At 40.1% G+C, this 14637-nt stretch overlaps 1 protein-coding gene across 1 annotated transcript in view; it reads right to left on the minus strand.

Moving 5' to 3' along the window:
- The window catches only part of LOC131231304 (CSC1-like protein RXW8), an 80929-nt gene that overhangs the window by 54253 nt on the left and 12039 nt on the right, over positions 1-14637 (minus strand). The window contains exons 2-3 of the mRNA XM_058227451.1: positions 4458-4895; positions 2181-2327 (exon numbers count right to left, since the gene is read on the minus strand). Coding sequence (XP_058083434.1) covers positions 2181-2327; positions 4458-4741 — 431 coding nt within the window. The 5' untranslated portion in view covers positions 4742-4895. The remainder of the gene's footprint in view (positions 1-2180; positions 2328-4457; positions 4896-14637) is intronic.

Genomic DNA, 14637 nt, shown 5'->3' on the forward strand with positions numbered 1-14637 from the left:
TGACTTTGAAAACCAAATGGGGTCTTCGACACAAGGCCTGGACAATTTTCAAGACCTAACGAAGCAAAGATAACAAGATCCACCACCCCTGAAACTGCCTCCTTGAAACGATTGGGGTTAAACCTTAACCCCTACCTGACGAATCGTTGTAGCCTAGCGATCCGAGATCCCTTTACCCGTCTATGCTTTTCTCTGCCCATTTGAAGCTAGTATGCTAGTTTCTTAGTTAACCCTGGCCAAGCCATAGTGGGCAACCTAAGCTGTGAGCTGCTTTCCACTAATGCTTACCATTCAGCCCTTCTATAGCTTTGTTCATTTCATTCTCAGAGGCCATCTAACGATACCAAAGCCTTTAATAGTCCCCAAGCCTTCCACTCTAGGCATGACACGACCTCTTTTACCAACCCGAACTTGGCAAAAACATTGGAGAAATTCAATTCCATCCATTCCTCAGGGAAGTTGGAAATGAAGATAATCAATACCTCCCTGAGGGATTCGCCAGATTGAGCAAAAAAAATCTTATGCTCCTTTCTCCAACCTCTCCTTGTCGGAATCCATTACCCCTCCTCTCTGCGATTGTCTGCTCCATGATGAAAATCATACACTGTCGTGCCCTTGCCTTTACTTAAATACCTCGGCTCTTCCGACGCCGTTCGAACCCTATATGGACTGAGAGAGTTTCAATGATGACAAGAAGAACCTCTCTCAAAAACCCTAACTTGGGACTTGCTTTCGAAATATCCCACGAAATTGATCGACTTTGTTTAGAGGAACCTCCTCGAGATCTTCTCATGCGATTGTCCCAAGAACAACAGCTATTCTTCAACTGACGGGTGTCACCTCACAAATCTCGAGAACATCAACTATCCCATGTTCTATGGCTACCTTGAGAGGAATTTCTTACCTCATTGCAATATATTGAGAAATGATGCCTTTTGTAACTCTTTACAAATCCTTCTATTAGGGGTTTTGGCTCCGTCGAGAGGATTTAGCTCTCCCGAGCTTTAATCGCTCGCCCGGTCTAGAATTCTCACCCACAGCCAATTGTGTCATGGATTTGGTGCTACCAAGCCTGCTTTACCATTCAAGTGGCCTTTTAACAAAGACAACCAAAGAACAAGGAGAGGAGAGAAGTAGATACTTCAAAGTAGTAAATGTAAAATTGTAGAAAAATAATAAAAAAACAACATGCCAATTGTTGTTGGGGTGTTGCCCAAAACTGAAACCAAAATTGGGTGGGAGTCGGCCATCCATTTGATGGAAACTAATGATGATTATGATTGTTCGTTCAATGTGACTTTGAGACCATGCCCCATGCCCACTTGCAAGCATGTCAATCCAAACTATGGTCAGGCATCATTTAAGTATAAAAGCATGAGATAATGAATGTAGAATCCATGCACACCTCAACCATGACAATAATTCAATCCTAACACCATTCCAAAACTACACGAGGACATCTTGTGAGAAGCAACCACATAGATGCCAAGAAATGAATTGTCCATCCTGACAATTAAAAGCATTCAAAAAAACCAAACTCCATTTCTGAAGCATAAATCCAAGTTCCATGTTAATAGAAATATGGTATTGTATGATCATCAATATGGAAATGTCATCATTAACTTTTTCTTGAAAAATATCATCATACAATGAGAACAGATAATCTACTTTTAGAAATGAATGTAGAATCCATTTGAAAAATATCATCCATTTGATGAAAACTGATGATGATTATGATTGTTCGTTCAATGTGACTTTGAGACCATGCCCCATGCCCACTTGCAAGCATATCAATCCAAACTATCTAAACCATGGGTCCAAACTATGGTCGGGCATCATTTAAGTATAAAGGCATGAGCTAATGAATGTAGAATCCATGCACACCTCAACCATGACAATAATTCAATCCTAACACCATTCCAAAACTACACAAGGACATCTTGTGAGAAGCAACCATATAGATGCCAAGAAATGAATTGTCCATCCTGACAATTAAAAGCATTCAAAAAAACCAAACTCCATTTGTAAAGCATAAATCCAAGTTCCATGTTAATAGAAATATGGTATTGTATGATCATCAATATGGAAATGTCATCATTAACTTTTTCTTGAAAAATATCATCGTACAATAAGAACACATAGTCTACTTTTAGAAATGAATCAATAAAAAACAGTCGTACCATTTTGATCCTTCCTTGACATTTCCAATGGTAAATACGTCCAACGATTCTGATGGAATATGCCTGTGAACCATCTCCTGTCCATAATAATTCAATGGGAGCACGAGAAACAAGCAAATGACTGCCGCAATGGAGAAGATCCGAATACTGCAGATGGTTTTTACTATCCCATGGTCACTAAAATAACTTACAGAATTAAAAGGAAAAATGTTGCTGATTATACATGATGATTTCAAGAAAATTTGTTCAAGATGCCTACAGCTAAAGCACATACCTTGTAGCTTGAAAGGAAATAGAAGAAAGAAGCACAGATGGACACCATGTTAGGTAAAATGTCATGAAATAGGGAAATTTATTGAAAAGGGATGCATATTCCATATGCAGAATTCAAAGATAACATTCATGTTCCCCAAAGTTCTAAGAAAGAAATCATCTACAAAAGCCTATAGTTAAGCTGGACATGATTCACAGATATGCAACAGCTTGAGGGTTTGTTAGATAAACCTTCCTGCCATCTCTCACACTCCGTACATGAGTGGTATTATCATACACCAAAAATATAAATAATGTACATCTCCTATGGAAGAACTGATTTTATTTTCTCTTCAAGAAACCCCTTCTTTTCACATGTTATTAGTAAAAAGTAACACAACACACTCATTCACACGCAAGCACAAATACTTCATAGCTATTTTTCTTACTTGTGAAGCAAGTTTCCCTCTCTAACTAGACTAGTTATCCAAGTGTGACCCAACTTTCCAACTCACTAAACCTGTGGATTTCCAAATCTAGGAACCAATTGAGAGCAAGGTATTCAAAAATGGTTATGTTAACACTAACGGTGAGACCCGCTGCGCGATACAGGGCTATAATGCCCAATCTGAAGGAATAAAAAAAAATGGTCTGTAACAGGCCAATACGGGCCTATACATTTTTTTCCTCCAGAAAGTATTCGATCATTACAGGGCCATAACAGCCATTATGGCCCGTATTGTAACGATCATACAGCCACACCTTACGCCAGCTGCTACCACTACCGAATACCCTAATTAGGAGCATCTAATACCTTAGTGAACCAGCCCACCGTGAGACTATTTTCTTGTCCAAGTGCTATGCCCGTATTTTGTCTACCATATTTTGAACTGAGTCCATGTCGAGGGCTGCCAACCACTCATTGTCAGGAATGATTTCTAGGATGTATCAGAGAAATTCCATGCTGATGTTAATAAGGTTCGAAGTTACACAATACAATTTCTCATATGTTATTCTTTCATCCATCACCAATCACCATTGGATTTTTCTGACTATGATCACTGAATCCTAGCTGCGAATGATAGAATTTGGCCCTTTCCCTTCTGTTTGTGTTCAACTTGTACATTATCATATTGGTTTGTCCATGGAACCTTTGGTTTGTCTTTGCTCATGTGAGGTGTCTTAACAAAGTTCAAACAGACTTCCAATCCCCTTCTATTATGGTGTGCGCTCTCTTTGGAAAGATTTGCATGAGCATGTATTTCAAAATCTGCATTAGTGAAGCTCCTAGGATCCTACTTTATTCAAGTTCATTTATTCAACAAGGAATGATACATGCAAATGATTTTCGTTTTTCAGTTGGAAAATTGGAACTTTTGCATGAGGCAGTTGAATTTATAACGAAATAAAGTATACCCAGCATAAACTCCATCTGGATGTTACATGTCAATCCCAAAACTGGGTGATGGAGAGAGCTCAATGTGAGGAGGTAGGCAATCGTCAAACTTTTGCTAAGAAAATATGAGAAACATCCAACCCCAATGTTAAGATGATGATTATTTACAAATTCTTTCTCATTTCATGGTCTTTTCTTTATGTTTCTTCCCAAAGTTTTCACTCAGGAAAAAAAAAAATTCCGGGGTAATTTTAGTCATACTAGATTTAGCAATCAAACTAGTCCATGGATGGGGTTGCAGTGGTACCCTATACAGAGTGTTTTATCATTGATAAGAAGCTCTACCATTTGAGCCAAATTAATAGGATGAGATTCATTGTGAAACTGGATTATTCACAAGATGGTAGCTTGGGTTGAGATTTCATACAGAAACAAAAGCAAAAAGACTCATCAGTCCTACATGTCGTAACAAAATATCTTCAGCAAACTCGGAAACAAAATATTGAATTAGAAATATTATTTTTTTCATTAGGATGCAGTATGTTGCTAGTTCAAGTAAAAAATTTAAGATGGCGCTTTGATGTCACAATTTTTTGGCTAGAGGCTACTAGAAGTAAGCATTTGATCACCTGAAAACAAGCAGTCTGAGGAAGACCACGGCATCCAACCCAGCAGTAGCCAAGACGTCATCCTCTGTTGATTTCCAGGCCTTCAATATCCAGCTGGGAGAAGGCAGTAACATCTCGAAGCAAAACGCATCTGGAAGCATAATGTTCTCTTGAGCAAGAAGCCTCCCCCCAAAGTACACATTGACAAGGCCTCGCTGTTTTCTTAAGATGGAATAAAAACACAAGAGCAATCCGCACATGCCTATATTGATGCCTGCAGAGGTTAGAAGAGCAGAGACATTCATCTCTGTCCGCTACAGATGAAAAGTATAGGCATCATTTAGCAGATGAACAACAAGAGTGGGAAGTCTTCAAGGATTTCTCCAGTTGCAGGGACATCGTCAAGCAAGCAGGTATTCTAGAGCAACTTAAACTCTACGATAAGCAAAAGTCCAGAAGCTGCCAAAAAAAATAGTAGAAGAAAAGTCACCAAAAATGTCAAGAGAGTTGACAAAAACAGTGTTCACAGATGTAATGCCTAAGAAACATGAGTTGTGTAACGCAAATAATGACATAACCCATGACACACAATGCAGATCGTTCCAGTGCATACCGGACGGATGTTTTTTTCTTCTTCTTCTTTCTCCACAAAAGCTTTTTTTTTCTTCTTCTTTTTCTTCTTCTTTTTTTTCTTTTTCTTTTTTTTTTTTTTCTTTTTTCCTTTTTTGATAACCTTGGATATTTCCAAGGTGGTAAGGTTTACAAACGTAAGACAACCAGGGACCAAACCCTGGATCACTCACACCCCACACACATCTCTATAACAAAAGCTATTATTGTTGCAACGTTACAAGCCACTTCTCTTCGAAGTGGAAACACTTTCAGCCCACCAGAGACCATGGGAGAATAGAGATGAGAGAAGATTTGAAAGATGGAAATCTATTATTGTAATGTCAGTGATATTATCAAAATCGTTGGGTCAGCGATATAGATAAGAAGTGTAAAATAAGATTTACACCACATCAAAGATATTATCGACAATATCGCCAATATTTCATAATATTTGGGATATTGCGCCAACCAAGTTAGTATAAATGTGTAGTATCGATGATAATATCAATAATATCGTTGACATCAAAACTTTTTTTTTTTGAAGGGTATAAAAAAGTTGGGAAATTTACTTTAAAAAAGCCTTATATGATTGTTTTTTTTCCTTAATTTTTTTGGGAGATCTCTTCCTAGGGTAACTTAGACCACTCCTCTTGAGGTGTTTGAATTAGAATATCAAATTTAAGGAAGAAATCACAACTGGAGAGCGAACATAAACCGCGAGTCTGAGGTGAGAAAAAGATGAGAAAATGTCAACTTTTTAGACATTTTAGCATGAGTTGCACTCTATGCATGATTCCCGTGCATTAAAAAGGATTGAAGCGAAAAGATCATAACTTTAGTGGTGGAAAATGGAGGAAATTGGGAAATCCTAGTTTTCTCCAATTTTACTCAAAGTAAAATTTGACATATTCATTAGTGGTTGATCTATCGTTTGGCCACAAGTCTTCCTTTTTTTCCAAAAATTACTTTTAATTATTTAAAAATTGAATATTGTCAATTTGGAAAATAGATGTTGACGAGTGTTGATTGATGTGCAAGTTTATACATTCATGAGTGTTGGTCAATCTATAGATTGGCAACAAACTTTCTTTCATAAAAAATTTTAAACTATTTAAAAAATAACTAAATATATATACAGAGAAATCTATCTATTTTGAAAAGGATGATTAAGTTGTTTTGTAAATTGTTTCTTACATTTATGTATGTATGTATGTATATAGATGGATGCATGTATTGATGGATGGATGTATCAATGCATTTATGAATTTATGGATGGACGGATCAATATATCCAGGTACGTATGTATGGATGTAAGGATGTATGGATGGATGGATGGATGGAACTCATTTTGTATATAATTGCAATGCTTTTGTCCAACAAAACTTGATTTAGGTCCCTGTAAAATAGAAACCTATTATGTATAGTTTTTTTCTTGGTAATATTTTGAGTCCTAACTCCTAAGCATGTCAAAATGTCTTTTAGCATATCCTGAAGTTTCACTTGAAAATTCCACATTTTCCCATTGTTTCCTTCAAACAATGATATTCTATCCGACATCAGTAATATTATCGACAAAACTGATACATGTGTTTGCACCCCAATTTATCAATACATGTAATAGTACCAATACTCTAAATTAACACCGAATGATGTAGGACATGAAAATTAAATATGATATGCGAGATTTCAAGCTTAAGATCATGTTAGTTCATAAACAATTACACAAATTCCATATCCCACATGAAAGTCCAAACTTTCAATTAAGGGGAATCTATGCGGGTCCATGTCTACACATGATAGGGCTGGATCAATAAAAATTATGAATCAAACGATACTCAAAGATAAGAAATAATCATTCACACATGCCTAGTAATCAATCCCTAATCCAAGAGATTCAGAAATTTCAATTCGGGGAACCCTAGGGTAAGAAAAGGGGCATAAAATTGGAGATTTGAGTAATTTAGGGTTAGGTTTAGGGATTTTGGGTAAAAGTGGAGTGAAAGAGAGGAGAAATACGAACCAGAGAAGTACCGCACGCGTGGACAATAACAATGGCCCAGACGCACATGCGTGTGATCTCGGTCGCACGTGTGTGGGGCCCACTATTCAAAAAAAGGTCACCTTGGCCCTGGTCGGCCAGGGATGGACTCCAAAACCCCCAAATCTCAGCTCCATTCAATGTACGGTTTGTGCATGGTGCTCCGCTGACTCTATATGGGTGATCATGGACCAGTTAACGAAATCGGCTCATTTCCTCCCTATCAGAGTTTCGAACTCTGCAGACGAGTTGGCGAGGTTGTACATCAAGGAGATTGTACGTCTGCATGGAGTTCCCTTGGAGATTGTGTCGGACTGAGACCCGCGATTTACATCCATTTTCTGGACTCGCATCCAGGAAGCGATGGGTGTAAAGTTAAAGTTCAGTACTGCGTTCCACCCACAGACTGACGGGCAGACGGAAAGGGTGAATCAGATTCTGAAAGATATGTTGCGAGCCTGTGTGCTGGATTTCAAGGACGATTGGAATGACTGTCTTCCTTATGCAGAGTTCGCCCATAACAACAACTTCCAGGCGAGTAATGGCATGGCTCCTTACGAGGCACTGTATGGGGGCCCGTGTAGAGCGCCGCATGTTGGGCAAAGGTTGGCGAGAAGAGCTTGATTGGCCCGGAGTTAGTTCAGGTGACTTCAGAGAAAGTCGACATTATCAGGCGCCGACTTCTGACAACGCAGAACAGACAGAAGAGCTACGCCGATACGAGGCCGTGACCGCTAGAGTTTGAGGTCAGAGACCATGTGTTCCTCAGAGTTTCTCCTATGAAGGGAGTTCTTCGGTTTGGCAAGAAGGGGAAGCTTATGCCTCGATTCATTGGCCCATTCGAGATATTTGATCGAGTGGAGGCGGTGGCGTACCGCCTTGCTTTGCCCACTCCACTTGCAGGTGTGCATAACGTGTTTCATGTATCTATGCTGAAGAAATACGTTCCCGATCCTTCCCACATTATCAAATGGGAGCAGGTACAGTTGAGCGAGGATGCTACATATATACTGCAACCGACGCGTGTCCTAAACAAGAAGGAACAGGTGCTACGTAGCAAGGTTATTCCACTCGTGAAAGTGCTGTGGACGCATCACCGTCAGAATCTAACCCAAATACACCCTTGGATCAGGGGAAATGTCCCATACATGGCCATGTACTTGTGGCCCTGATCGAGTGACCGTAACCGTTGAACTGACACTGGTCCGCCACAGTCGATCTGCAAACCCGATCGGAACGAAAACTCAGCCTGACCTAGATCCAATGTCAGGGAGCTTAAGTCCGACCGCACGTGGAAAAGGGGCCACCAGAAGTGCTCCGTTGGACTGAAACAGACGGCCTTTGGATATAACCTAAGTATACCTTGGCCCTGGGGCCATTTCCATCAGTCCTAGGCCTATATAAGGACCTGAAACACTCTCTCTCATATTCCATACGAATTCTAAAAACCCAAAAAAAAAAGAATAAAGAAAGTGAGAGAGTGAGTTGGAGATTCTTCCTTGGATTCGATCCCGCTACTCCACGCACTCAACCACCATCCCTATATCGCTATACAGGCGATTCCGACTCCATACTTGGGTAAGAAAACCTAACCCTAACTTGTCTTAGGGTTTCCGACTAGCGTAATAGATGAATTAGCTAACCTATTCCCTGTTATAGGCTATTGTGGTGCCGTAGACAAGACTTAGCCTGTAAAACTGAGTTCGCTACGAGTCTACCGGCAAAAGGTGCGGACTATAAACGTATAGGTTATGGTTTTCAAGGCTTTCAATGTCGGCTAATGATTTATTATTGACATGGGTGCCATTTCACATGCTTAATGCGTTGTCTTTTTCACCTTACATGTACATATGAATTATGTCGAAGTAGTGCAATTCATGTGTTTGTTAAAATGTTTGTATGAGTATGGAATCTAGATTTGGGTTTACTATGATTAACTGTTGTAGACATATGGTTGAGGTATACGTGACAATTCCTTAGTGAAAGGATTTGCCCTAATACGTGCTATCACCAACATACGTCATGTATGTTGGAATATATAGTCTAAGTGTTTGTAGAAATGTCTGAATGAACAGGCATGTAGTAAATTGTATTTTACATGGGTGTTGAGATGAGATTCTCAACTACCTTAGTGATGTGTATGATTTCCTCCATGTAACTTATGTTCTTTGTCTGTTTTACTTAGGGACTGCATATGTGTGAATTCATGTTTAAGTTGAAATCCATCGAATGCTCACATGCTCGTATGATTGGAATATGTGATCCATTATTGCTCTGATTATCTTATAAGATTATCTGTTATAATTGAATGTGCTTGGGACTGCAGTATAGTCCAGGCAATCGGTAATAGGCACTGAATAGGTGGCTGAGGTTGTTTCGCCACAGAGGACGTGTTCGATGAATCCGAGCCGTACTTGGGTTGTCGGCAGTGGTTAGGCCACACGGAGTGCTTACGCACTTCATGTCGATCAACTCAACATGCGCTCGTACTAGTCAAGCTCGTCAAGTAACCCGATTGACCCGATGTATGTTCACCATGTATGGACGCTACTGCTTGAATCTAAGGTACCAAACTCACCAGTGAAAACCCCTTTAACCTTGGTACCTCGATCCGCCAAGACTCATGAGCCGGGCATGGTGGTATGAGACACCGTGGTCGAGCTGTCGGCCTACGCTGGGGTGACGAGCCTCCCCATAGTGTCCAGTGAGCAACACAGCCTCGTGAGCCGAATACGGTGGTATGAGACACTATATTCGAGCTGTCGGCCTACACTGATAAGGTGACGAGCCCTTTGTAGTGACCTCGAGCGTACGCTAAGACTGCGTAGAGGCGACGAGCCTTTCCGTAGTAACAAGAGTACAAACTAGGCCTGCACTGATAAGGTGACGAGCCCTTTGCAGTGACCTAGAACCGTAACATCGTATGAGATTTACTATAACTGACGACCCTAGAATAGATCATCGTTTGGGAATTGATATAAGGGAGGTACCTTAGCTTCCCAATCCTGCTGTATGAAAAGGACTAATAAGAACTTGGTAATCATACTCATGCACCGCATTGCATGTGCCGTTTGGCGATGTGTAGAGAGCACGAGGAAGTGACTGACATGCGCGACCGTTAGATGAAGATCGCTGAGGGAGTGCAGGCGAGGGCATGCATCATTTATACATACCATTCCTGCATTAATCAGAGTACTTAGGGATGTTTGATTGTATTGCTTTATCATTACTACTTGACTGAATTGAGAACATGTTAACCTTTGCTTTATTGTTCCACTGAGTTGATCAATCACTCCTACATTACGGGACGGTGTTTTAAACACCAACCAGACTGTCTTAGTTGCAGATGGAGACCCGATTGGCGAGGCAGAGCCAGATTTCGAAGACGAGGAAGATGCTTTCTCATATATGCAGTATTCAGGCGAGTTCATATAGACCGTTCTGATCGACGTGGCTTCAGGGTTACACTTGTAGAGGACTATTACATTTTTGACATTTGGTATTTTGAAACAATACATGTAATTATTGACCTGGCAATGCATACATACTTTGGGGACTTATACTGATTTGTAAAGTTATACATATTTAAGTCAATCTTCCGCTTGCGTATTACAACTGTCCCTGGATTATGCTTTGCTGATTTGGCTTAATTTTATTCATGTCTTATGTACTAATACAGACAACATTTAATCATCATTAAACATGTTGCATAAGTGATGCGTTGGAACTCAGGAGTTGGACTTCTACTCGACCCTCGATTTTCAGGGCGTTACATTCGCCGAAGTTTCAGCCCTCCTGTAGGGCCAGATTCTGAAATTCTGCTGTCGGGAGGAGAATTGCTACAATAGATGATTGATTCGAAATGTAAATGATAGGGTGAGATGAGAAGAAGGGATGGTAGAAGATGGGTAGTAGAGATGGCTATGGATGGGGGCAAATCGGGATAGATGTGGCTTCGCACCACGGTAATTAACCCTTCGATGAAGGGAGGGCTTCGCACCCAATTAGGCTTCACAACTCAAAGAATAGGAAAACGCAAAATATTTATTAATCTTCAATCAATTAAAAAAAAGCTACAAGGGGTGCCTATTTATAAGAAAACCTTATACCCCAAAACTCGCGCCATGTGCGCAACCTATTACTTGGCAATGAAGTAAACCAAAATAAAAAACTAATCAAAAAAATCTAAAGCGTCTATGATGTTCTAAATAACATTAATAAGCAAAACCTAAAATATGAAATCAATCTGACTAGTGGGCCACGATCATGAGATCCGTGATGGGCTGTTCTTGACTAACGGGCCCACTATTTTAAATCGAAACTTCCGTCTTCCAGGTAGGATGTCCAGATCGACGGTGGGGCCCTCCTGGCGTACGTGTGTAGGAGGGCGGGGTGAGTACGTGTGTGCACGTGATGTCCCCATCAATTCTCCCCGGCTGCAAAGATTTCGCCACCGGCGAAATAAAACTCCTAAACCGCTCCAGGATATCAGGATCAAGTCTCTGAAGCTCCTCCTCAGTGAGCCACGTGCTGTCTGAAGCTGGGCGTGACTTCCATTTAACCAGGTACTTCTGAAACCCGCCGTCCGACGTTGAAACTATCTGATGGTCCATGATATCCTCTATTTCCTTTTTGGGTGTGTAAAGGTTAGGTACGGGAGGTAGAGGCTGAGAAAATGGGTCGGGAAGGATAGGTATGAGAGGTAGAGGCTGGAAAGATGGGTTGGGACGGGTAGGTATAGGAGGTAGAGGCTGGAAAAATGGGTTGGGAATGGTAGGTATGAGACGTAGAGGCAGGGAAAATGAGTCAGGACAGGTAGGTATGGGAGGTAGAGGCTGGAAAAATGGGTCGGGACGAGTAGGTATGGACGTAGAGGCTGAGAAAATGGATCGGGAAGGGGTCATGATTCAAGGGATAATATGGGGAATGAGGACGGGTAGGCAAAGGGCCGGACAAAGTATTATTGGTCCCCTGAAAAGTAACTAGATCCTCCACGTTGAATATGGAACTAATTCCTATAGAAGGTGGAAGATCTACCTCATACGCATTGAGACCGTTTCGTTTTATAATTTTGAAGGGTCCAGCGCTACGTGTGTGTAACTTACGAACAGCCCCCGGAGGGTACCGTTTGGGCCAGATGCGGACTATCACATAGTCCCCAATATTGAATTCTTTGAAACGTTTATGTTGGTTTGTAGAAAATTTGTAATGTTCATTACTAGTAGTGATCTTCTGCCTGATTTCTTGATGCCATGAATAAATGTGATGCGCAAAAGACTCCGCAGGCTCTGACACCCTATGGGATAGTGACATAGGGACAAGATCAATAGGTTTCCCAGGTTTATAAACAGTAATGACTTCATAAGGACTGAGACCTATGGACCTATTGACAGAACTATTAAACGCAAACTCGGCTGTAGGTATTATAGTGTCCCATGTTCTGATGTGCTCTATATCCCTCCTAGGGAGAGACTCATCCGGTAGATCATCAAGAAAGACATCACGTAACTCATCCATTATCGAAATGGCCTCAGTGGGTAACTCTACACTAGTGCTTGGTGCACTCTCTCCAGCCACAAGGCCGCACATGTCGTACCCCTCAAAATAGTGGTCTTGATGTCTCTCATAGGGTGGGTGCACGGGTGCACACCCATAATTGATTCCTTCACCAACTCCATTCATTGGTCTATCCACCAGGCCACCTGCATGAGATGGGACATCTACCCCAATGGTGGGGTTTGTCCTGGCGATGGTCTTTAGTCGGGTAATGCGCACATCAAGTTGTTCTAAGTATTGGTCCATTTCCAAGCGCTTAATCATAAACTCCAACTTTTGGAACAACTTGTTTAGTGCTCTTTCAATTGTTCCATGTTTAGTGTAGGGTGCCAACCCAAATTCAGCAATATAGTTGTCAAAATATAAGAATTTTTTTTTTTAATTTTTAAAAGAAACAACCTAGTTTCTAAAAACGAAAAAGGAAAGTTTTTAAAACAAGTTAGGAAAGTTTCCAAAAAAAAAAAGAAACCTAGTTTCTAAAAACGAAAAAGGAAAGTTTCTAAGAAAAACAAATTAGGAAAGTTTCTATAAAAAACAAATTAGGAAAGTTTCTAAAAAAAAACAAATTAAGAAAGTTTCTAAAGAAAAGTAACCTAGTTTCTAAATACGAAAAAGGAAAGTTTCTAAAAACAAATTAGGAAAGTTTCTAAAGAAACAAATTAAGAAAGCTTCTAAAAAAAAACAAATTAAAAAGTTTCTTTAAAAAAAAACAACCTAGTTTCTAAAGAAAAAGAAAAAGAAAAAGGAAAGTTTCTAAAAATAGAAAGTTAGTTTCTAAAAAAGAAAAAGTAAACTAGTTTCTAAAAAAGAAAAAGGAAAGGAAATTAGTTTCTAAAAACAGATTAAGAAAGTTTCTAAAAAAAATAGAAAAGGAAAGTTTCTAAACCTGGAAATAGAAAACTAAGTTAATTTCTAAAATAATTCAAATAAGAGGATAACAGAAAATTTTAGCAGCTTATGTTAGGGTTTATGGACCTCTAAACAGCCATATATGATGAGAATTGATGCGTAATGGACATAAACAACCAAACCCTAAAAATGTAATGAATTTCCCTACAAGAACCCTAGGCTTTTATACCAAATTTGATGCAGGACATGAAAATTAAATATGATATGCGAGATTTCAGGCTTAAGATCACGTTAGTTCATAAACAATTACACAAATTTCATATCCCACATGAAAGTCCAAACATTCAAGTAAGGGGAATCTATGCGGGTCCATGCCTACACATGATAAGGCTGGATCAATAAAAATTATGAACCAAACAATACTCAAAGATAAGAAATAATCATCCACACATGCATAGTAATCAATCCCTAATCCAAGAGATTCAGAAATTCTAATTCAGGGAACCCTAGGGTAAGAAAAGGGGCATAAAATTGGAGATTTGAGTAATTTAGGGTTAAGTTTAGGAATTTTGGGTGAAAGTGGAGTGAAAGAGAGGAGATACGAACCAGAGAAGTACCGCACACGTGAACAACAACAATGGCCCAGACGCACATGCGTGTGATCTCAGTCGCACGTGTGTGTGTGGCCCACTATTCAAAAAAAGGCCACCTTAGCCCTGATCGACTAGAGATGGACTCCAAAACCCTCAAATCTCAGCTCGATCCGATGTACGGTTTGTGCATGGTGCTTCGCCGAAGTTTCAGCCCTCCTGTAGGGCCAGATTCTGAAATTCTGCTTTGGGGAGGAGAATTGCTACAATAGATGATTGATTTGAAGTGCAAATAATAGGGTGAGATGAGAAGAATGGATGGTAGAAGATGGGTAGTAGATATGGCGATGGATGGGGGCGAATCGGGATAAATGTGGCTTCGCACCATGATAGTTAACCCTTCAATGAAGGGAGGGCTTCGCACCCAATTAGGCTTTACAATTCGGAGAGTAGGAAAACGCAGAATTTTTATTAATCTTCAATCAATTAAAAAAAAGCTACAAGGGGTGCCTATTTATAAGAAAACCCTATACCCCAAAACTCGCGCCATGTGCGC

The sequence above is a fragment of the Magnolia sinica genome, chromosome 17, assembly GCF_029962835.1.
Source record: "Magnolia sinica isolate HGM2019 chromosome 17, MsV1, whole genome shotgun sequence".
NCBI lineage: Eukaryota > Viridiplantae > Streptophyta > Magnoliopsida > Magnoliales > Magnoliaceae > Magnolia > Magnolia sinica.